Genomic DNA, 24455 nt, shown 5'->3' on the forward strand with positions numbered 1-24455 from the left:
TATTTGAACCCTGTGCTTGCGCTACAGTTTACTAGTCCAGTCCAGGGTCCTGCCTAAAGAGTAAACTAAAAAAGTTCAGACCCAAATTGCTGAATATAATGTAAAAGCTGATTCCCATAACTCCAAGAATGAGGTGTTTCCAATAACCAAGAACTACACAAATTATAATTTCTACATGCAATTCTGGTTAAGCAGAACATTTATGATAAAGAAACAAAGCTGGTAATTCTAAGGTTCACAGAGTCAGTAACAGCAGTGCAATTCAATTGTTCAGTTCCAGGAACTGTTACAGTAAAGGAGTCCGCTTCTATGCGCAAAAAAGCAAAAGTTCTGAAAAGCAGGTTGGGATTATTGCAATATTTTGGTTTTGATCTTGTGCACAAACAAAACCAACTCTTGTTATCTCATCTCTCATTAGAAGCTATAATTGCAATACTGCTATCATCACAATAGGACTTAATTAGCCAAGAAGAAAATATATTCTTACGCTGCTATTTGGAAAAAGAAAGCTGTAATTTAGTACTGCCATAAGCTGTAGAAACTTTTGAATTAATTTAAGTTATTTTAGGATAGCTGCTAGCATAAACACCTATTAAAATAGGTTTTAGGTATAAAATATTAGAAGGTTAAAACAATATGTTCTTACATTCATTGTAATTTCTAACTTCTAATGAGAGGAACCAATATATTCTGTTTAGACAAGAAACTGATGGTATAAATTCTAAATAACAGCTCTCTTCCAAAATACATTAAGATAATTTACTTTTTACAAATTTAATTGGGATATGAAAGGAAACTCATACTCCTAACTATATTCAAACAGCAATTTTTAAGTCAATTAAATGTAGACAATTTCAAATACTTCATTATCATTAAAACACATTTAATGTCTTATTTAGCGATAACTGTAAGACTGTAAAAGCAGCAAACATCATGAAGACCAAGTACAGAGATGCCAAATGCACACATGAATTTTTTGTCAGTAAAATCAAATCAGTAACCAAATGCTTTCATTATCTTTAAATAACCATACCGTACATTGACCTACAGAAAAGAAAGAGCATCTGGCATAATAATCTAAGTCTTTTTCTGTGGTATCTCAAAATTGTATTTTAGTCATATGAAATTAAGTATGAGTAAGAACTATACATAAATTTTATACATATATATGTATAGATGTAAAAATAATATTTATATAAGCCTATATGTTTAATTCCTAGGATGGTAATTTCCCCTGAAAACAGTAAACCCAGACTCACATTCATTTTTCTAGTAGTAGGCTACCTTTGTATTAGGAACCAATAATTTCCATTACCTTGTCCAATGCAAATTTGGCATTTCCTACAGAAGACAGCGTCAGCTTGTGGGATCCAACAAGGATGAAATTGGTAGTACGTACAGCATTAAGGCCACCTGGACTGGCCATGGCTGTGAAGTAAAAAGTTAAAGTCAAGTTTAACACAACACACAATCAGGATGCTGCAAGGCTTAAAAAGGCTTTATTTGTACCACTGTCTGCATGCCCTACTCTACTCCAGGAGAAGCACTCTTTGCAGTGCAGCCCAGAAGCACACAGAGACAGGACCTTGGTTCACATCAGTCCTCATCAGAAGATCTTTTCTTTCAGAAAGACGTTTTGAAATATTCATAAAAGAGAAGACAAAGCATTTTAAGAAGTCTCAGGGGGACAGAGTACACTCTAGGGCACGCTACAAAACACACATGCCCTGCATGCAGGAACTTGACTTTCAAATGTCTTAACTTCTTCTCAGGTGACATGCTGCAGTCTTCCAGCATTTGTATGCCTATATTCCTCTTCACACCTTTATCAACAGAAACAACACTATAACTCAGGCACAGGAATCTGACTAGTTGCAGCAGCATGGTAAACATTCCAGAGTTAGTTCACGAGCTTCTTATTGCTGCAATTTGTACTAAAGCTAGCTCAATATCTCATACTGTAGTCAGACAAGTGTATAACACATTTTTATGTTGTCAGAAGAACACTCAGAGATGCTGTACTTCTCCCCCAAGAGTCAGAAATACAGAAACATGTTAAAAACACTACACACAAGCAATACTTCAGAATCCGTTCATATTTTCAAGTTTGCTCTGCATTACTTTGTTGACATCAGACTCTAGTTTAAAATCTTAAAATCTGAGTTCACCTTTTCGAGAAAAGAGTATAAACCACGGGCATCTGATACCAGACACTGATTTTGATTTTGTGAAGAGGTCTTTCATTAAACATAATGGTAACTCACATATAAACACAGGGCCAGTTTCTGGGCTGGCAAACTGACATAATTCAGTGTTTATTACTTCCAATTTATAAGCTGTTACAAGTATTATTTACTGATACACTGCTTTAGCCAGCAAGTGTAGACTTTTCAGCTTGCCATAAGATGTCTAGATTTTACTTACCTGGAGTAAGAAGGGTGCTTTTCTAGAAAGAGAGGGAAAAAATATAAACTTAGTGGAAAAGTAATTTCTGACAATTTCTAGAGAAGAGTAAGCTAGGTTAGAAAGAAACTAGATCTGAAGTACTTAAAAAAAAAAAAAAAAAACAACCAAACAAAAACAGCTTGAAAAGAAAGTCAAATAGGTGTGTAGTAATGGCATATTTCCAGCACTACATATTCAGAGCTGCTACCTATTTCTTGAGCCAATGGCTGAAGAGTTTGACAGAAAGCTGGACAGTTCATAGAGTTTCAAGTTAGGGACGCACAAAGCCTAGTATGGGTACAGCCTTATTCAGTGTAAGAATATGGCTTTTGGAAGTGGTCATAACCAGATCTTGTTATGACACTACATTCATACTTACAGAGGTAATAGATGTTAATAATCTCTTTGGAGTAATAACCTACAAAAGAATATAAGAAGGTAAATGTTTTTGCTACTGAATTTGTCCATCACATTAGCATGAAAATTAGACAGTGAAACTACTGAAGGCTTATCTAAATCAATTTTGAATGGATACCAGTTGTTGTAATTAGTTAAATCTTGTCTTTTGACTGACTTTTGTCTTTTGGCATTTTATGCATTTTAGTGGACGGAATGCTACATATCAAAACTATTTACAACATATCACAGAGAAGTTTAAGTATGCATTAGCTTGGGGTGGACAGCATGCATTTGAAAAAACAATTTCAGTAGACGTTTTCCCTTCATGTAACAGGGCTTCAAAGTTACATTCGTTTATTAAAGGTAAGAGTTAACAATACAAGTACAGAGATGTTCAGTGTGATACTGCTGTACATTATTTATATTTTCAGGTGCAAATCTCAACATTTAAGTGAGACTATATTAAACCTGAACTGGAACTGCATACTTATCTATCCTTGAAGCTGAAAGACAAGTGTAAGAAGCTTGTCAAAAAGCAGATACAGTATGCCATCAGCAAACCTATAACCCCACACCAGCAACTTAGCTACAGTGCCACAACAACATTCAGTTTTAAGTAAAGATTCCTCTAAGCTACAGCACAGGAGAGAAAGAAACCCTGGACTTCAAGCTGGGTTTAGTGGGGGTAGGTGGAAGTATACTTTCTCTGTGCCAAACAAAGGTAAAACTAAAGAAAGTCCCTATTTCTGTTTGCAGAGGCAGGATTTAAGTACTCATTCCAACTGTTTTGAAAGACACTCAAATTTCTTGTTTTTATTTCATGACATATCTTGACAGGGAGGAAATCAGACCCAAAATCATTAATACATTGTGTGCCCAGCTTTTAGAATGACAAGAAGAAATAAAAAACCCAAACCAAATAAGAAATCCCAAACCCATCAAACATTACCACCAAAAAACACAAAACCCCACAACCTACAGAACAAAACACTTCTAGAAAGCCATTGGCTTGCTTGGGGTCACAAAGCCTTAATCAAGCACAAACACTTGAAATGCACACCACCCTATCCAAGATGAAATGTTTATGTCCAAGAAGTTATTAAAACAATGTTTACTTCAACAAAATAGGCATCTAGAGCTTTTACTTAACACTGGGGAAGAAAGAAAGTTGTTGCAGTTGATCAACAGAACCTTTAAGCCAAATCAAACTGCAGGGCAGGGCATATTAACTGCTTGAGTTTAAGTAAAGTGTAGAATAAGGGCACTAAATCACTATCAGAGGCACCACACCTAATAAATAAAAGTTTGCAAGGCACGGCATTTTGCAGAACTAGTAAGACTACTTCTCCTTCCCCTCCAATATATTGTTTCAAACTCAACCAAGTGCTGCAGGTCCAATCTACTAATAGCTGCAGGACTCCTTAACCCATCTGTCATTGCAGATGTTCCAGGAAAGAGCAAGAGTAAAAGCAAGCAACAGATTGCCTAGGATCATTAGTCAGTTCTCCCCAAACACTACAGTCTTCCCAGTGTACCTTCTGTTGAAATACAATATACTGGTTTTCATGTTTCATTTACCTTAGATTTATTTGCCTTTTTCCTTTTATCAGTGCTTGTAACTTCTTTTCTTTGCACCTGTAAAGCCAAGAACATATTAAGAAAGTAGGACACATCATTCTCCCTTACAGGGAGTTCTCTTGACAGGAACTGATACATACCAAACTGTAAACTTCGATATTTATTTCAAAGTCATTTGACACATCATGCCTAAAGGGAGGATTGGGGGGAAAAAAAAAACCAAAGTTAAACACAGACTGGAACAAAAAAGGTTTATTTTTTGTTTGGTTTTGGATTTTGTTTAAAGTTACTTTTTACTTCCCTCCTTAAAACTGTCCAGTAGCTAGGTTCTACACAAGAGAAGCTTAGCCATAGTGCTGACTGATGGCTAAGCTCTTATTGGCAAGTCATAGTTTGGTCCTGCAGGTCAATAGGGCTGTTTGAGATCATTTCACTTCTACAATAGTACTCTTCAGTGCAAGCAGCATTGCTGTTTTTAAGACCTGAGTGTATTATTATTTCAAGATATTTTCTAGAACTCAAAGAACAAAAGGGGATGGAGGAAAAGGGGCAGACAGAATGCATCTACCATTTCTCAGATTGCACCCTTCAGTCCACTGCTGGCAAGTATTGCTAGAAACAAAGATTGGGTTTTTGGAGTAAATAGCTTTAAGTGAAAATTCCAGTTGGGTTGGGCTTTAAAAAGGGAGTTTGCTTATTTATTTCAGAAGACTTTTGCTAACAAACAGCCATTTGAACTCACAACACCTTTTTACCTAACATGAGAGTTGAAGTTTTAGTTTTAAGAGTACTATTTTTTCCAGATACTAAAACTAAATAGCTATATAAAATGTTAGTTGCTGCAAACAGGAAGAAAAAGCCACATGATCTCAGGCAGAGCAATCTGTCATTGCAGGTGTTCCAGGAGAGAACAAAAGCAGAAGAAGCAAGAGATAAATTAGCTGATGGATGGTAGAATAAGTCTACATTGCTCTTTTGAGAGAAGTGCATTCCAGCTATTTTTTTGAAGCAGCAAATACCCATACCACAAGATCTCACCATATTTGTTTGCAGAATATGACATCCTTACATGAAGATTTTAAACATTTTTATGCATGTTCCACCATCAGAGTTGAAACTAGGTCCAAAACAGCTTCTTTATACTTACATAGTAAACATTGTAGTAAAAGTAAGAGCATCTCCATTCAGGGAGCTGGCGGTACTTGCTAATGGAGTTGCAACCATGTTTTCAGCTCCAGATCTCAGGATTATTACATAGTAGTAATTTGCTGCTTCTGTAAATACATATTAGATGGTTTTGATAGCCAGAGCTACACAAGTATCTAAAAACCCTCAAGTATTGCATTGCCATTAAACACACCTCTGTTTCACCCCACTTAAACACTTCCTTACGGTCAAGATTTGCTTATAAACTTACTCTTAAAACAAGGGGTTTTTTCCCTCCTACTGTGTCCACTAGTAAGGCTGTTTCCACAGGACTCAACAACTGCATTACTGCCTGGGCATCTCAGGCCAGACCTACACTACCCAGTGCATGAGAGGGCAGAGGAAGAACTTTCAGTCAGATTCAGCAATTAATCTTAGTTCCTTAGACTCTGTTATTCTCTACGCCTGCCAGCTTAACCATACATCAGGTTTTGGTACTGCCCATTCTCATGTTTTTTTCAGTCCTATGAGGAACTGCTTATCCAGGCAATTAATTTCCTTAACTTTTCACATAAGTGGGGGGTGGGGAAAACAGACCTCAATAGTATCAGGAGACAATTTGGAGTTTGTACAGCAAACTGCTGAACAGTAAAGCAAGAGTGTTGTATAATATCATGCCACATTAAAAAACAAAAACCAAAAAACAAAAAAACACAACCAGTTTGAATGCTCTGTTGTACAGGACAAGTCACAGCTTTCAGAACAACTGGTGAAGACTCCAAATCAATGCTTACTGATGTTCTCTTCAGAGACTGAAGCAATTAATAGAGCTTCTGGTGTACAACGTAGAGCAAATGCTGCACTTCCAGAATAAAAAATTACCAACAGAAACAAAACTTTTTTGTAACCATTAGAGAGGCTTTCCTGTAACAGAGATTGTCTCATGCAAGAACTGTAACCTGGCAGAGGGTAGGGGTGGTAAATTATGTCAGATATTTACATTTATATTCTTGGCTGTAGTTATATTTGAAGATATAAAAATGCACTTTACATTTCATAGGACAGTTAAACAAGAAAGGCTGCATATGAATTAATTAGAAGTTTTGCAGTCAATATTGAACTAGACTTTGTCCAATGACTCTTGTCCTCAAGATTTAGTGAGGCAAGAAGCAGGAACCTGTCCAGCTACAATCATATTCTGTGGCATTATATAAAGTAGCACAGGTTATTGTGGGCTTGCAGATTCTTTAAACCACCACATGACACAGAAGCTTACTATGTTACAGGATAAGTCTCTAGACCTACAGATTGATAATGCCAGATATTATTCTGGAATAAAAGAAGAAACAAATCCACATTTTAGCACTTCAACAACTTAAATATGACAAGATAATGGAAGACTACTCTTTGTAAACTTAGTATTTTGGGATGTTATCTGAAGGATTAAAAACCAAAGAGAGTCTTAAGCATTTCACAATACCAGAGGTCAGAATTTATGACATATTTAGCACTAGATTTGCATCCATCAAAAAAATTCCAAGGCAGCAAGAGAGCAGATAACCCGGGATACAAAATTCTGCTTTTTCCCCAACAGGTTACAGAGGACCAAAAATATTTTTAAGACTGGCTGGGAAAGTCTTGGTATGTTTCTTGAACCTCATAAGCCAGAAAAAGGATGCAACTGAAATGACACGGAAGATACCGAAAACTTAGCCAAAAAAAGATCAGTTAAATGTAATTGCTAAATTTTCATTGCCTCCAGAGTTCTGAGAAACACCAATGCAGAAGACAAAAAAAAACAAAGGAGAACAAATCAGAAATATATGTAGGGAAGATGGTGGAAGGTGAAGGGAAGGGGTAAAACTTTCAGTTGCTAGTTTTACCTGGCTTTTGAACTGTACCACATACAAAGTCTGCTTTTAGAGGTAGACGCATTTCTGAAATGGAAACAGATCCCCTGGAGGGAGCAAATTCAGTGGATGTAGAAGCAGATTTATTTCTTCTGCTATGAGGTCCCTCACTCTTCAGTTTATTCAGTTCTTCCAGCAAAGCAGTTCTCTTCTCAGCTGCATAGAGAAATTAATTAGTTGTAGTTGTACCAGAGGAAAAAGTAGTACTGAACAATTTGGAGGTCTTTTTGCTATAACCACGTGAAAGGCAACAGAAACATTAATCATCTTCCAGAATAATAGGAATATTAGGGATAAGAGAGATACCAAAATATCCTCTTGCCTACAGAAGGAGCTGAGAGAACAGATATTATCCTCTCCTGTTTTACAGGTGAAGAACTATGAAGAAGTGGCTACAAGGTAGCTTAATAATGCATTTCCAGAGTTCATAAATTCTTCCCTAAGTGTTCACGACAAAGAATTGAGCTGGAGGCTAAAAACCTACTTGCAAGGAGAAGCAGTCTCTCTGCCTCTGCTTCCTCTTGTGACCCTTTTCCATGTTCCTCATCAAAACAGCAGTTCAGAGCTTGGCTGGCTTGATAAATCACTGTCTGCTGCATGTTGATCTCATTATTCAGCTCCTAAAGTAAACCAGCAGTAAAAATAATTAGCAAGAAGAATAATATTTACTGTTCATTCAAACAAGGAATTGTCTTGAGGTTAGTCCCAAAAATGCTATGCCTCAGAAAAATCAGACCATTAGCAAACTACAAAAGTCTTGCAGTTTACAGTTATTTCTGCAAAAGAACATTGCAGCACAACTTTTTTTGACCTCAGGGGTAATTTAAATGTAGTGGGGAGTGAATGACTTAACGCTTGTACGCTCTATATCCAGTCTATTTCCCCCTTCACCGGAGAAGCAGCAGTTAACCAGAAATTCAGCAATGTAGGTGAACAAGGCACCACTGAAGATCAGAATATTGCTGACTGCAAGTATGCAGTTATGAATCCTGCCTAATTCAAAGGCAGGAACAAGATATAGATCCCTGTCCCCTTCTCAGAACCATGGCTTGTTCCCTCCAGACTTACTCTATAGCATGATCCTTTTAAGAGACTCATTAGCTGTTCAGATTATGCAGTATCATTCCCTACTATTAGGTATTTATGCTAAACAACCCAATTTTGCAGTTCTAAGCAGTTTGTCCTGCCCTGGAGATTCACAGGGGAAATTAAGCAAGGAAACAGTAAATTAGAAAAAAGGATTTTAAGTATATATTTGATACCTGCATTTTCTTTTTGATATTGACTTGATCAGATGGACCATTCTTTTTCATTTCTAGTTTGGAAGCAACATCTTCTTTGCGAACAATAATTTGCTTTATTGAAGGACGATCGGTTTCTTTAAATCTTTGAGATCTATATGCATCAACACTTTTAAAAGAAGAAACCCCATTAAGTGTTTCAGAGGTGTGCCAAGCTTTTTTTCTTTTTTAATATACATACATAAGTATCAGGTATTGATGTTTCCAAACTGCCTAAATGGCTTTAAAAAAGGCATTCTATCAGCTCATTTTAAGTTTAAGCAACAAAAAGACTACACAGAGACAATCTTTGATAGAGATCAGGATCTTGGAAAAAAAAAAAGCTTATTTTGTAGTTTAAGCAGTATGCTTTATTAGAAGAGTTAAACACTGGTTTTTTAAATTCGCACACTTACAGAATCAGGTGTGGACTTTTGTGTTTATTACCTGTATGGAAGGTTGCGATCTTCTGACATAGAGCCAATACTGTCTCCAGATTCTGCCCTGGGGACTTTAGTCCTTTGGAACTTTTCAGATTTCAGACTTACATCACTGATACTGCTACCTTCACCAGTTGACTTACACGGAGAAACAAAGGCCTGGGGAGAAGAAAAGATTATATTACAGATATCTGTCGACATTAATCACAATCTGTTTCCTCTCACCTTTACTTGTTTTGTGATTTTATATATATAATGTATTATACACACACAAACAATAAATTTGGAGGCTGCATAATATTATTTAACAGACATTTTACAAATGTTTCCCAGGACATGGAGGAAGCATTTATTAATTTTAGACACACCAATGGAGCATTGAACTCAAGGAGGTTTCACCCTTAGTTTCCAAACTGGTATAGTAATTGTGTATTACTCATCTTCAGATTTTCATCAGTAACGACTTCACTGAATGCATGTATATCACTGCAAGTCCAGCACAAGTAGTAGATGTATTTACTCAAGCTTGATTTAGCAGAGGTTAAACCACTTGCTTAGCAGATCATCCAACATGCTGTTATTTTCTGAGGAAGGTAACTTTACCTCATTATGTTTTCATTAGCAAAACATCATTTATAACTTTGCTATTTGCCCATGTATCACAATACAACAAAATATCACTGTTCACAAGCAAATTGTACATCTCTCAGATAAACAAGCCCTTCCCCACCTCCTAAGAATTCTCACCTCTGGACCAACAGATTCCACTAGAGGGGTTAACAGAGACATTGATGAAATATTCAGTGACTCTTCCTGTTCATCCTCATCACTTTCACCTTCCAGGCTCATGCTCATTTCTTTCTTCAGCTTTTCTATGTCTGGACCATCCTCTTGAAGAACTTCAAAAATTTCATTTATCACTTTTGAGCTATTCATCTCATCATCCACACTCATTTCGACTTCATATACTTCATCTGAAGAGTGATGTTTTAAAATATTAGTAGCATCAAGACTAAACTCTTCGTTCTCATTAAATGAACAGAAAGATGTTGACAGATAGGCCAACTATTTTTGCTTTTCAAGTAAGCTTGATTAAAAAGCACCTTTTATTACAGTCATGCATACAGAACCCTATAGTTCCATCCTTGTTTTAATATACTATTATCATATATACTACATAATTGATATAGACAGGGAGTAAAAAGGTATACTTGTTAGACAAGTTCGAACATTTTAGTTCAAACAAGCCTGTACCTTAACTGGAAGTCTGTTGTAGAGCAGTCATTTCTGTTCATTCTCAACAAACTGTAATACCAGTATTTTAATATTCCTTGAATGCCAAGAAAGGTTATAATAAAAGAAGTTTCCCAATTTGTTTTATAACCTTATTACAACATACACGACTGTCAGCAGATGTATAGTGAATTCATTGTTCAGACCTGAAGGACGTTAACACTCCACTGGACAAGTGACAACAGATAGCTAAGTGCACTAATATACATCTACTCAATACAAACCTTTTGGTTTCTCAGCAAGTTGTTCAAGTTTTGAGACAGGCATTTCTTTTACAGGGCTCTTTGGGTCAGAGATCTTCAGAGGACTGGGTTTATCAGTCTCTTTGTATGTAGGAGCATCTAAGTTTACAAAAAAAAAAAGGTCACTGATGATCACGTCTACCGTTTGTTGTTTTTTTGGGTTTGGTTTTTTTTGTTGGTTTGGGTTTTTTAAGTTAACAAATTTTGGCAGGCTGATAATATAGCTGACAACTTACAAAAAGTTTTCCAGTTAGCTTGCTGTCAAAAAAAAAAACCCCATTAGAATATATACTTTCCACAACCTGTACAGATAGACTTCTGCCTTATAATCAGAAAGCCCATAGCACAGGAAAAAGCTGAAACCACAACAGAGTACAGACACTTAAGAGCAAAAAGGGAAAATTTAAGAGACAAAAAAAACCCACCACACCCAAACCCAACCCAAGAGCAGGATATCATCCTGTTTTTCTAGAAGCACATTTGATAGCCTGTTTGCCCATAACATCTATAAGAATTGTTAACCAAGTTCACTCTTCTTTCACAGAGCTCCGGAGGCTCTTCCACTCACTAATCCCCTGAAAGGATGCCACGAGCATCTCGGAATTCTTTTGATGACCCCTACTGTAAGAATTAATATCATAAGGAGATACTGGCAAGGGAAGAGTTCCCTCCCATTAGAGTATTGTGGAAATTTGTATACTCAGGTACCATATGGATTAAATCTATAACTGACAATTCTCACTTTCTCTACCCTTAACGTATGTAAAAGTACAAAACATAGGTTAAACCCACTGCAAAACAAAAAGGCAGTCTGCCTTGCCAGTCTTTCCTGTGGTATACAAGTGCAGAGTATTATCATCTTACAAGAAGATTTAGACATATCAGTATCCAAACGAGAGTTCTAGCTCTATACATCAGTGCTACTAGCCTCTTTCTTTATCTGCTCATGGATGTCAAATGCAGTACTTCACTCCAGAATTAGCCACAGGAGAGCAATGACAGTTCTTACCTGACGACTCCATGCTGGGAGACTTTGCTGGCCTGTCACCTGCTGGTGTGTCTTCTGCTGATCCAAAAGCAGTGGCATCTGAACTAGAAGGACTTTTTGGACTAGCCTGAGATTGGCTTTCCTGGCAAAAATAAAAACATAGTACAGTCAGAAGGTAATGTTTAAAGTAACTAAAAACAAAACTGCCAGAAACACATTAACATCTGCTAGGAGAAAGAGGTTGCCTATCCAATATCAAGAATATCCTATTTATTTATGTAAGAAATTCAGCTGAAGTACTAAATACTAAATTGAGCGGCTGTGTAAGGAACTTTTTTTTTTTAAAGTTATAGAATATAAAAAACCACACTTATAAAAAGAAAGAAATAAATCAATTAGCTCAAAGCAGTATTACTTGTCTCCTTAATTGATTCTACAGGAGGAAAAAATCTAAGAATTCGTTAATAACCTTACAAACCACTTGACAAGCAGTCTTGCACAGCCTGGGCATTCACAAAGCACAGGTTTTATCTTTTATTTACATTTGCACATCTATCCCTGCATTCAGAACATGTTAAAGCAATACCACAGACTACCATCTTGTGATACATGGACATAACACATTACCATTTTAGCTTCTGGAAGTTTTCTCTTCGAACTTTCACTTTTCTCTGCACTCCACAGATTGCCCCTATCAAACCGGCCACGAAGGCATGAAAGTTCTCGTTCACGTTCCTAAGCAAATTAAGAGGAATGGGGGAAAAGCTGACGGGTTTAAGATGTCAAAACATTTCAAATCCCTCAGGTAGGTGCAGGACAGTAAGAATCTTCCCCAAGCTTATAAACAAGCTATGGATGTAGCAAGTCATACCTGCTTAAGCTGAAGCGCTAAACTGGCAGTAGAGGAATTTTCATTTTGTTTGAGAAGCCTTTCCTGAATTGCCCTTGTGTTTGGGGTAACAACGGGTGTTCTGCACCCTGGAGTATTTGTAGCAGGACTCTGTGCACTACGCTCTTGACAGCGCTCCCCAAAGCGTTCCAGGAAGGGCTTAATTCCCGATCCCCCTATAAGAACAATTGTTTTGCCTTAAAAGAAATTCTCAGAAACACAGAAGGAAAATCACTGCAATTTTGTATCTTGCTGAAGGTTCTCAATGAGGCAATTAAGCTGTCTCTACGGCTCTTACTCCGTTATACATTAGGCAAACTAAACCTGAAGTGCAAGTCACCACGGCAACAGAACACCAAAGTTATAAAGCAGCAAATCAGAGCAAACAGATGTCCTCCTCTTAAAGTCCACGTGTGATCCACCAGTTACTTGAGCTGGTTTGCTTTTTCAACATTTCCTCTACAACCCACCCCATTTGCAGCCTTCATATAAATGAGCATTCCAGTACTTAAGGCAGATACACTGTGTGGCATCCACCCCACTTTACTGAGCTTGTCTTTTAGCGTCAGCATATCTAGACACACACATTTGCTCTACTGGCCATCATTTCCAAGAGGTCAAGCTGTTAGTCTAAGTTTCTGACCCTGCAAGTGGTTGAATTTAAAACTGGGGATCTCTTGTTTTGACATCAATGCTACCACTGAAAAGAAAGCTAGCATGCAAAGTTAGAGCATCTATGTGGCATTTTGCATACAATAGAAGAAAACAAAGCTGAGTCTTTACCTTATATCTATTGGATACACATAGTATCCAAAAATTTGAAAGAAGTTTTGAATAGTCTCAGTTAACTGATGTTAGTAGGATACATTTTTACATAGAGAGAAAAGTTAGATTGATTTTGCTCTCAGAAGTTATGAAAACAGTGTCCAAGAAAATACCTTTGCAAAATGTGGAAGCCGTACAATTTATGATAATTATCACAGAACTCTCCAGGACTTTACTCACATTACAGCAGGGAATAGGCATTATCTGATATGGTAACAAATTCTTAACCAATATGTATTTTCAACACAGGACAGATAAGTCTAATTTGAATGAACATTTATTGAAGCTGAAAAACAGATTACCTGGTGTTGTGGGTTTACTTTTAGGTTCAAGTTGCACATGTGTTCCTTTGATTGGCTCTTCTTTGGACTGAACTGGTTGAGACAAAGTTGATTTTGCTGTTTGTGTACGCTTTTCAGTTTTCTGAGGGCTGCAGGAATTCTCTGTTAGCAGCTGTCGTACTTCAGATTCCTTAGGACAGGGAACAGTAACTCTTGAAGACTGTGTTAAAAAATTGTTTGGATCCTTAACAAGGGAAAAAGGAATAACATTAAAATGAGACTGTACATTCTTATTCTCTCACGAGGAAAAAGAATGAAAGCGTTCTGCACAGCATACTGTAACATAACACACCTATTCCATTAGCAACAGAAAAAGCTAAGAACAAGTGTGTTAAGCTTCCGTAGATTTTCTTTTTTTTATCCAGTATTTCAAATTGTTTCAGCATTTGATTCCAGGTGCTTTTGCCAGCTACTGTAGCTATTTTCCCACATTTCCCTAAACAAGGGAAATAAGGCTGCACAAGGCAGATATTGCCATTTATGAAATGGCATAAATTGAACAAGAGGTATCTGGTACTACTAGTTTCAGCATTCTGATTGAATTTTCATACAGCAATAATATTTACAATTTAAGTCAATCAACTACATGAAGTTACAGAATAAAACCCAATATCTCTGTAAGAAGCCATCTTCTGATGGTCAAAAGAGCAGCAATCAGTTACTTCGACATCAACTTTTACAAGACTTATAACTACACTCAGCTTTAAGTCTTGATAAGAAGGATTCTAAGCTGTTTCAGGTCTGCTATTAAAAAAGGCCATGTGGGATTGCAATAACACGAAAGTTGTAAATAGGCTAAGATTGCTCACACCGAATCTTTAAATTCAGATTAAAGAGTTATGAATTAACATTTGTTCCCCCCCGATACAGAAATCAATTTTTAATCAGCAACTAAATCAGACACTCACCGCTATCTTTGAGTTTGCTGGTTTATTAATAGAAGCCTCAACAAGCCTTTGAGAACAGGATGCAGCTTCCTGCTTTACACTGCTACTATTGATTCTAGCAGATGCTCCACTTGTAGTGGACAATTTGGATAAACAAGTAGTGCCAGGCTGTCCTTGTGCATTGTTTTGCTTTGCAGATGGATGACTTAGGTCATCTTCCCAGGAACCAATTGTAGCAGCAAGGTTAGCTAAACGGCCTCTTCTCCCAATAGGGGTACCACTTGCCAGGGCGTTAGAAGTCTGCTTAGGTGGAGAAACAGATAGACCTTTTGACTGGAGGGAAGACAGAGGAACACATTCAGAGGGATCTGGAAAAAAAGAAAACACATTTATTTTAACAAACAACAATTAATATTAATAAAATATATTGAGATACATTTACATCTTTTGCATTTTGCTGTATATTGAGTTTATCAACAGTTAGATATTCGTGCCATCAACAGAATCAAGTTACTAGCTCTGAAGGCATTGAGGCTAACCAAGTTAAATTAAAGCTTATTCCAAAGCCAACACATTTTTAACCAAGCAGTTTACCAGTTTTACATTGCTGTTGTGATGAGCAAGGCATCAACACCAGTAGGGAAAAGGTGTATAAAATTAAGCTGTAGTCAACCATTCCATTATTTTAGGCCTTCCTGGTGCTGTCTAAGAATTCTTTATGAAAAAATTAGCATAAACACACAAAATTGTCTTATGATAGCAAACATCATCATCAATGCAAACACTGAAAAACACAGATACTGCTTAGCAAGTGAAACATACCCTCACTATCCCAGCAGCGCCTCTGTTCTGCCAATTTCTGCATACGTGTTTTGACTGAAAGGGCTGCAGGAGTTTCTGACTCAGTGTTTGTTTTTCCTTTCTCAGGAGACTGAACCAATGAAGCCCTGTTAGAAGAAGCTACACACAACTCTGAAGTCATCTCAGGAGAATGACGGCTTGTGGAACTTGAAGGAACTGGCTCTCTGTTCTCTGAACTGGAAGTCTGATCCTCCATATTGTTAGGGCAAAGCCTCTTTGATGGTGATGGCTTTGTACCAGGTTTCACTGTACAGGTCAGAGTATTCAAGCAAATTAGTATTCAAACAATCTAAAATATTTTCAGGGACAGTACAAAACTATAATGCAAATAAAGTTATGATTTATTAATACCATGATACACCTCCCAAAAACCTGCCCTTCCCAAACTCTACCAAGGGCAAGGCACTACCTTTGGCATTATATAATTATTTTTAAATAGCTTACTAATTACTTAGAGCACCTACTCTCAGGTCAAGCTAAACATTAGCCACATTCAGTCCTAGTAGTCAGGTAACTGCATACATTGCTATTTAGTTCAAGATAAATACTAAGGGTTTTCACTTGCCCTTAGAAATAAAGGAGATGGAGCTTGTATCAAAAGCCAATCTTTAGTAAACTTGTTGCAAAATACCTTCTTCACCAGGAAGAGGAGCCTGGTTACCAGTTTCTAACAAAGGCTCTCTGACCCTCTTAGTCTGCATCATTGGTCTCACTCCCATCTTGGGCCGCTCAGCCATTTTCTTCTGCAGGTTCTCTCGCCTGGCACGGGTTCTTTCAAGGAGTTTCTGAGTAATTAATAAATCATGCATTACTGTACATTGTAATAAGCTTGTTAGCTAGTAATAGCTGAAATTAAAAATGTTTGAATTTTATATACCATACATTAAGGTCCACAATACCAGAGATTTATAGTGAAGGCTACTTTAAGACAAATGCAACTCTCGGATGTTGCTAACTGATCTACTGTAATGCAATGTGATAGCAATATCCAGAAGTCTGGTCTTCTGACTGGGTATCCTCTCCTGCAAGCAGAGCAAACAAGACGTTTTCTATACCACTAACTCTATGGTTTTTCCGTCTACCTCCTGTGACCTACCTGTCACTGTGATAACCCCTGATCCCCATACTTGGATTTCACCATTGCAATACCCACAGCTTCTCCCATTTTCAGCAAGTACCTGTTAGATAAAAGGTAGCTCATACTGTAGCACATTCCAAGCTACCTTCTTGCTCTCTGGCCAGTCAGTATGTTTACAAGTTTTCTGAAGCTCTTTGGCCTACTACAGATAACAGGCTGCAGCATTTTCTCCACAGACGCAATGGTTTGGGTCTTTGCACCTAGCCACAAGCTTCCATTAAAATTGTAAAAGCAGCTAATTTTGAGACACCGACTCTTTTACTAGGAAGAGGCAAAGCTAGCTGGTAGGTTCCAAAGTTCTGGTCATTAAATCAACTAGTGTCTACCATTAGCTTGGCTTTCAAAGGGAACCAGGCTTAAGAGACACAAGCAAAGGCAAAATTAAAAAAAAAAAAAAAAAAAAAAAAAGAGGCTTGTATAGAGCCTGAAGTAGTCAGAGAAGTTTGAAAGTAATTACCTTTCTCACTGAATCACTGCTTGACAGTCTTGAACTGTCAAGTCTTGTTAATAGGTTTTTTTGACACACTGCTAAAGCATATGGTCAAGTAATCTGACTGGCACTAACCCTCTAACAAAATAAGCAACATTGAAGTGATTGCCAAGTGGTCATAAAAAACCACTTCAACAAATTAAATGCATGGCTGTTAATATTAAAAAAAAAAAAAGATGCTGTTACACCTTCTAACTCAAAAGGTACATTTCTGTTCCTCAAGCTTAAGTTTTAAGAATAGACTGATAATATAACTAGTTGTCTTAATAAACAGGCTATTTATCACAATACACCTGTATACAGGAGAACATAAAGAGATACCAATTAAGCTTTCTAACAACATTCTATTTCATTCCCAGTCTGTTGGAAATTTGAGTACTATGACCATATTCCATACAAAATAGCTGTTTCGGTAAAGGTTCCACACTCGTAGAAAGTGATTCCTTAGAGCATCCAAGTTTGAAATATGCTGTGGGTTTGTTTTTTTTAAATACTGCATTCATAGGTTATTATCACTCAGCCTGATCACAGCTAAAGAATACTTAATTATCCTTAAATACTTAATTACTAAAGAATACTTTGATCTAGGTTTTAAGGCACTTTGAGACAAGAAATTGTGTGATTGAACTAATGGCCTTTAAAGAGAAGCATATAAACTGCACTTGTTTGGTGCCACATAAATTGTTGCGAGAACTGTGCCAGGCATTATCTATCCTGTTGCACAGCAATTAAATACACATTTCACATTTTTAACTGTCTAAGGCTGAAGTCTTAAACAATGTTCCATTGTAGGGCAACACAGGACAAATGGAATGTCAATCTGAAGAGTTTTTTGTGAAAGCAAAAATCAGCTTCTCTAACTTCCATAGAAGAGGAGGATTTGGGGGGAAAGAAAAAGGGGGGAGGAGAACAACATGACACATGAAAAGCCAGGAGCGCCTTAGTACCTTCAATGAAAAGTTCCATAGCTAGTTGTGTCCACAAGTTGTTTCTTTATTTCAACCTCTAAAACTTAGAGCTACAAAGTACAGGTAATACTCACATAAATAAAATCTTAAAGGCTATATAAATTAACTCTTTGTGCACTGCACACAGTTGAGTATCTCCCACAACAGTATTCCTACAGTTCTATTCAAACACAGTCACATTCCTTTCTGTTTTGTTAGTTCAGTAAAATGGAGTTTCAGTTGTCACAAATAGGATGTCACTTCCCAAGAATGCACGCCTCTGTTGCTGAACTCCAGCTCCTATTGGCTTTTTGTATCTCAAGTTTTCCATGCAACTGCTGTAATTCAAACTCTGCTATTACACACAATGAGTAAGCCAGTCACCAGAACTTGAGACTGACTTTTCATCAGCAGAGTATTTGCTACAAGTACATTCTCTAAGTGTTTCAGAGCAGGATGTACCTATTTCATTACATCTAGGAATCTGAGAACTACTAAGTCACAGTTAGAGGATCACAGTTTGTGTGGCAAAAGCACCTTCTAAAAATCAGAAAAGGCCTTCCCACTTTAAATGTTGATGAACAATCTTACTTTTAAAAGTGTTTTAAAGTACATGTTTAGCAGTATTAGAGAAGATACTCAGGCCTGTATGTGATTACAAGAATTTGTTCTAACTACCCTACTTCAGTAGAAGGCAGCAAGAGGAGCAAATTTTCCCAAGACATTGAAAGAACAGTTAACTTCAAACTTCACATGTGCAAATTTTTCTCTGAGCAACTGCATCACTTATTTCTCTTTGGTCATCCTCCATGCTAGGAAACCATACTTTGCTCTATGAATGTTAATCAGTACTTCAAAGTGCAAAATACCCGAGACTATTTCTAACATTCTGTAGTACCAAGCATAAAGCTTTTTGTGCAAGAGAGGTGAATTATACAATCAGCTATAAACTGAAAGTCACAAATAGTGTGTTCGTTGTGGTCCTAAAAAAGTATCCGCTGCATCATCTCCTCAGTGGGTCCTGTATTAATGATTTGGTTGAGATTCAGGAGGTTACCAGCTTTTGCTTGTAAGACTAATCAAAAGAAATGTTATTTCAGAACTGTCTGATTTGAAAGCATTCCACTGAATCTTACAACAAGATTTATTTGAGCTTAAATTCCATGACATCAGGACAAAATTTATGATGGGAAAGTGGTCAGCAAACACTGAATGCTTTGGCCAATTAAGGACAAATTACGCTGCTTTACATAACCACCACTTATGCCTCATCAGTTCCCTGCAAGTAACAGAGCATAGTAATTTGTAGACAAAGATTATCTGGAAAAAGTTAAGCTAAGGAAAGGTTCTATGAAAAGAAGAAAAACACAAACAAAACATACATACAAAAAAAAAACCCCAAACATAAATACTTCCCGGCAGGCGATAAAAAACTTCCTTTTCAGAAAACTTTTTCCTGGGAAAGTTATTAAACTGTAATACTAATACCAGTCAGATTTTTACACAACAGTGGAATGTCCTCCACAGCATAAGTGTTCTTGATTAGGCAACACTTCAGGCATTCTGCAATACTAGCTAACATTTGAACGAAGTTTACTCTAAGGAGCAGGCTCACCGTTGGTCATAGCTTTCCAAAGTCAGTTATCTACAAAAAGGGCGTGTTGAGGTTGGAATATGTCCCAGAGTGCAAAACCATTTTAAACTTGTTCAGTAGTCTGGACTTCAAGTTTATTTAAGACTAGTTGGATCATGTCACTTGCTACCAATTAAGGAAGGAGATTTTAGATGTTTATACTTGGCAAGCCTTTACATGGGGTTAGGGTACATCTGCCTTGGCATAACACATTTAGTAAATATGGGCAGATCGATACCTTATGTTCAGTTTATAAAGTCAGATCTGTGCAGTCTCCTTTTTTTGAGCACTCTGCTTAAAGTATGTCAATTTTATATACAGATCGTGAGGGGAGTAGAGTGTTTCACCAAACTATTTGATTTGGATTTTTTTTAAAGCAGTTTATATTTTTGTTTAGGCAGGCCATGGATTGAAGGCCATTTTTACTACAACATTTCTCAAAGCAGTCACAAGACGGCTCCACAACTTTGCAGATGTCACACATAAAAAACAGAGTACAGCACAGCATCTTTAAGAAACCTCCAATCTTCATATAGATCCAAGCTGGTCAATTCCACTCATTTTGTTACATTTTCGCCTCTGTAAAACTCACACACGCACAAAGCCACCCTAACAACTGACGACTACTTTTTTTAAAAAAAAAGGAACTGTGCCTGCAAATGAAAGTGACCAATCACAGGTGGCAATAATGTCAAAGAGGACGCATTTTTCATCAGATGGTGGCTGCTTTGGGCAAACTTCGCACTCGACTTCTAGATACGGCAGGCACAACGTGTGTCAATACCACTCCCATTAGCTTTCAGTGTCGCTTCTGTTTCAGCCGAAAATCTAATCTGACAGACGCCCATAAAAGGCAAACACTAAAGCGCTAGGAAACGCAGTCACGTACCAGTCCGGCTTAGAAAAGGTCCACTCCTTTGCAATCCCTTACACGAATAACCTCTGTGCTCTCCTGGAGGAGCCCTGACGCCCAACAGATAGCTGGGCAGCTGCAACGTTGGAGGTACGAGCAAGGCGAGGGCGCAGAGAGAGGCGGCAGGGAGACCTGTCTCCCTGTTGTAGAGAAAGGCACTCTCTGCAAGCCCGCGAACCCCCAGAACAACGGGGGGGGGGGGGGAGGGATGAGGGGCTCTGACAAGCCTTAGCCAGGAGCCACAGCTGGGAGACACTGCTCCGCCCCGACAGCGCGGCCAGAAAGAGCGGCTGCCCTGCGGCCCCCGACCAGCCCTAGCCACCCCCCGTTCCTGCGCCCCCTCCCCTGACAGCTCCCCCTCGCCCCAGATCAAGCCCCAGCTGCAGCCCCTCGACAGCTCAGGGCCCGGAGGCCGGCCCACGCCGTGCCCTCACCTCAGTGAACGGATCCATCGCTGCCGCTGCTGCCGCCCGCTCCCTCAGAATAGGCAAAACCACCGCCCCAACCGCTCCGCAGGTTTGAATTTCAGCGCCTGCCCCAGCTGCGCATGCGTACGCCCGCCGCATGACACAGAGGGGCGAGCCTGAGGCAGGCACGACGGGGCGGAGGGAGGCGCGCGCGTGCGCATAACGCCCCGCGCCGCGGAGGAGGCGTTGATTGACAGGAGTGCTACCCAATCCGACAGCAGCTTGCCCTACCCTCCCGCCTCCTCGCAGGCTGCCGGCCCGCTGAGGGAGAGGGAGGGTAGGGACCTGATCCGGGCTTGGGCCCGGGCCGCGCCACAGTCGGGTACCCCTGCGCGGCTCTCCGGACGGGTTTTCCCTTCCCCGGGTGTGGAAGCAGGTCTGGCTTCGCATGCCACAGCCCCGGGCTCTGGGTCTAGCCCCTGCCTTTGGTCGTGCCGCGCAGGCTTTCCGTGGGTTCTGTGCAGGGGGTGCTTCCAGCCTTGGCAGCCCTGTCAGCTTCCCTTCCTCCTCCTCTTCCTCTTCCTCCTTGTCACCCCAGCCGGGCACAAACTGTGTTTTGTTTTTTTTTTAAAAGAAAACTGAGGCTCTTACTTCCTTCACTTGCAAACGGAGCAATACTGCTTGGTTGACTCCACATCGTGCTGCAGCTGGTCAGGAGGAGTGTCCCCTGGGCCTCTTTCATTTGAAGCTTCATTTTTGTAGCTGGCATTGACAGGAGAACATGATCTTAATGTTATACTCTGTGGATGGAGGGAATACTTATCCCAGGGCAGTTCTGAAGGGCACAGCTCCATCTCATGGCGTTAATGTTTCTCCTTGGGCTACAGCCCATGGTCTCATCAAACTTCACCCACCTGCTGTCCCTTTCTCCATTTCACTGATAGACCTTTCTTAATGTGCAAGTGTTAGGGGTGGTAATTGGCAGAGACCCATCAGGTGCTCAGATCGAGTCCTGGCTATCCCGGGACCATATCAAACTCCCTTCCCATAAATGCCTTGAATGCAATCATAAATACAGCTTGTTGGTTTTGTCTCTGGTGTTGCCCCCTGGGAGGTTACTATAGGCTTGACTGCCCAAATGACTAAGCCTCATCAAATTTCCAGTCTATCCATACATATTGGCACCCCTTTATACATTTTTGCTCGAATGCAAATAGTGTTCATTACCTTGTATTAATGCCTTTCTTCGCTAGTGCTGTGTTTCTTGCCTCCTGGATAATTTAATTTAATATAAGCAGCAATCATTTCTTCTTCCAACCTTTACTTTGTCTTGCTAAACAAACAATGTTCTTCTACTCATCCCTCATTAGAAAACCTTTCCAACATTGTATTTGCAAACAGCATGCAGTAGAATCTAAAAATACAATATCCAATAATCCTTTTTTGAAGAAATCTTGAAGATTGGACACCCTGGCCAACAAATGTCCCTGCACTGTTCTCAGATAAATGTGGGTTGGAGCAGCCTGAGGTCCAGCATCAGAACTTCCTCACACACCAGGCTGAAAATTGGGACTTACCAGATGGGACCCATGACGCATTCATAATGTATGAACCAGCCTGTACTGTGATAAGAAAGGACAGGCAGCCTATTTCCTTCAAGAGGAACTAGGTGTAGCTGTCACTGAGAAATAACAGAAACATTCCTTTAATGGAGCAGTAGAGAATCAATGCAGGCAAATATCAGAAGACAAAATAGCCAATATGGAGCTCAAAGTCGTCGGCAGAAAATAGAAAGAGAGAATTATCATTAAGTCTTTTCTTTATTGGCTATCCCAAAGGAAGAAAAGTCATGAACAATTTAAGCCCTTGAAATATAACATAATTTATTGCATTTACTTGCGGATCTATAACATTTATACAGTGCAGGTCCAGCTATTGTAGGTGCATTTCCAAATATGGCTCCATCCATTGCTGTCACCTTTCAAATGATACAGCACAGAGCGTGATCCTCAGCCTGGGGGCTAACAAAAATGGTGTTAGCTGCACTGTTAGCGTACACAATAATCTCATCTGCTATTTGGTATTAAAAAAGAGGGAAATAATAATGCTTTATTCTGTAAAATACATTTCTTGTAAAAATTACTTCTATAAAGTGTATTCTGAAAAATGAAATTGAGATTCCTAGGAGTGTATAACTGCTTAAAACATCAATGCAACATGTATGTGACAAATGTCCTTTCCTTTTGGTCTCTACAGTGCCAATAATTTCTTCATCATTTTGATCCAGACTGCATGGGGCCCTGCTAGAAATAAATAGAATACATAGTTTCTCTGCTTCTCAAGCGGTTATGCCTGTCTGCCAGAAAAGCAATGGCCAGTAAATACATCTTATCCTTTTACCTCTCCAAAGAGCCAAAGAAAGTCAGTCTTTTTCAGGAACGGTGCTACAAAATGCCTACCAGATCCGTTGTCTGCATAATGGTGGGGGGTATGGCCCATAGCAATGGAATTTTCAGCCAGGGTTATTTTTTTCCTAATAAACTAATAAAATTATTTGCAACTTACGGAGAAAATCAACTGATGTTTCACAATCTGAAGGCATAAAGAAAAAGAGGGGGAAGGAAAGGAATGCTGTGTTGAAACCAGCAGAACAATGAGCCGGCTCTGCCTGCTGAACAGCATAATATTTTATGCCAGCTTTTTGCATTCAAATATTATGAATCACACCCTTCACACTCTCCTCACCCCATGTGATACGGTTTAAGATTTCTTCTTGCCAGGGATAAGCTAGTGAAAAGTAATCCCTTCTGTAACAATAAATAACACAATACACAGCTCTTGGGGAACAGTTTTTGCTGGCTTGCAGTTTTCATGGGAATTGAGAGCATGGGCATGGAAGCCAGTCATTTGTCTTTTAACATGGCAAGAAAAAATCTTTACTTTCCCAAGTTTTCCTTCAAAAACTTTTAAAGCATATTGACTGTTTTCAGAGGTGTATTTTCATTTTCAGAAGGTTATAGAAGTTTGCATTAGCACTTTAGTGGAGCACTTTTTAACTAATGAGAGCACTAGCCAAAGTTTTTGTAGCTGTGGCTTTCTTACAATACTGATACAATCATAAATGTAAAATAAATACTGAATGTGAAAATGCTGATTTCAGTGCAGTCCACTGTATATCTCCATTCTGTAATCCTCAGAGAACATTTCCTAAAACTTTCTATCTGCTGAGAAAATGAGTTTATGATTATGATTCCCAAGGAAAGATCAGCAAGGTGCGTCCTGTGATTCACAGAAAAATCTCAGTAATCCTGTCATTTAGAGAAAAATACTATTTTCCAACTTGTAATTTCCTTTTATTCACAGTTAAATAGTTCGAGGTGAAAGTTGATGCTCACCTATCTTG

The 24455-nt window shown here is 38.7% G+C and overlaps 1 protein-coding gene across 2 annotated transcripts in view; it reads right to left on the reverse strand.

Annotated features, from left to right (window-relative positions):
- Window positions 1-21650, reverse strand: part of ANLN (anillin, actin binding protein) — a 29448-nt gene extending 7798 nt beyond the window's left edge. For both annotated transcript variants that reach the window (XM_075083582.1, XM_075083581.1), the window contains exons 1-20: window positions 21080-21650; window positions 16156-16309; window positions 15486-15770; window positions 14685-15031; window positions 13738-13960; window positions 12593-12786; window positions 12349-12456; window positions 11743-11863; window positions 10716-10832; window positions 9946-10172; window positions 9206-9357; window positions 8741-8888; window positions 7963-8098; window positions 7452-7634; window positions 5570-5696; window positions 4563-4611; window positions 4423-4479; window positions 2825-2863; window positions 2425-2446; window positions 1316-1428 (exon numbers count right to left, since the gene is read on the reverse strand). In XM_075083582.1, the coding sequence (XP_074939683.1) occupies window positions 1316-1428; window positions 2425-2446; window positions 2825-2863; window positions 4423-4479; window positions 4563-4611; window positions 5570-5696; window positions 7452-7634; window positions 7963-8098; window positions 8741-8888; window positions 9206-9357; window positions 9946-10172; window positions 10716-10832; window positions 11743-11863; window positions 12349-12456; window positions 12593-12786; window positions 13738-13960; window positions 14685-15031; window positions 15486-15770; window positions 16156-16309; window positions 21080-21502 (3225 nt within the window). In that variant the 5' untranslated portion in view covers window positions 21503-21650. The remainder of the gene's footprint in view (window positions 1-1315; window positions 1429-2424; window positions 2447-2824; window positions 2864-4422; window positions 4480-4562; window positions 4612-5569; window positions 5697-7451; window positions 7635-7962; window positions 8099-8740; window positions 8889-9205; window positions 9358-9945; window positions 10173-10715; window positions 10833-11742; window positions 11864-12348; window positions 12457-12592; window positions 12787-13737; window positions 13961-14684; window positions 15032-15485; window positions 15771-16155; window positions 16310-21079) is intronic.
- Between the last annotated feature and the right edge of the window lie 2805 nt (window positions 21651-24455).

Source organism: Phalacrocorax aristotelis, chromosome 2 (genome assembly GCF_949628215.1).
Source record: "Phalacrocorax aristotelis chromosome 2, bGulAri2.1, whole genome shotgun sequence".
Lineage (NCBI taxonomy): Eukaryota > Metazoa > Chordata > Aves > Suliformes > Phalacrocoracidae > Phalacrocorax > Phalacrocorax aristotelis.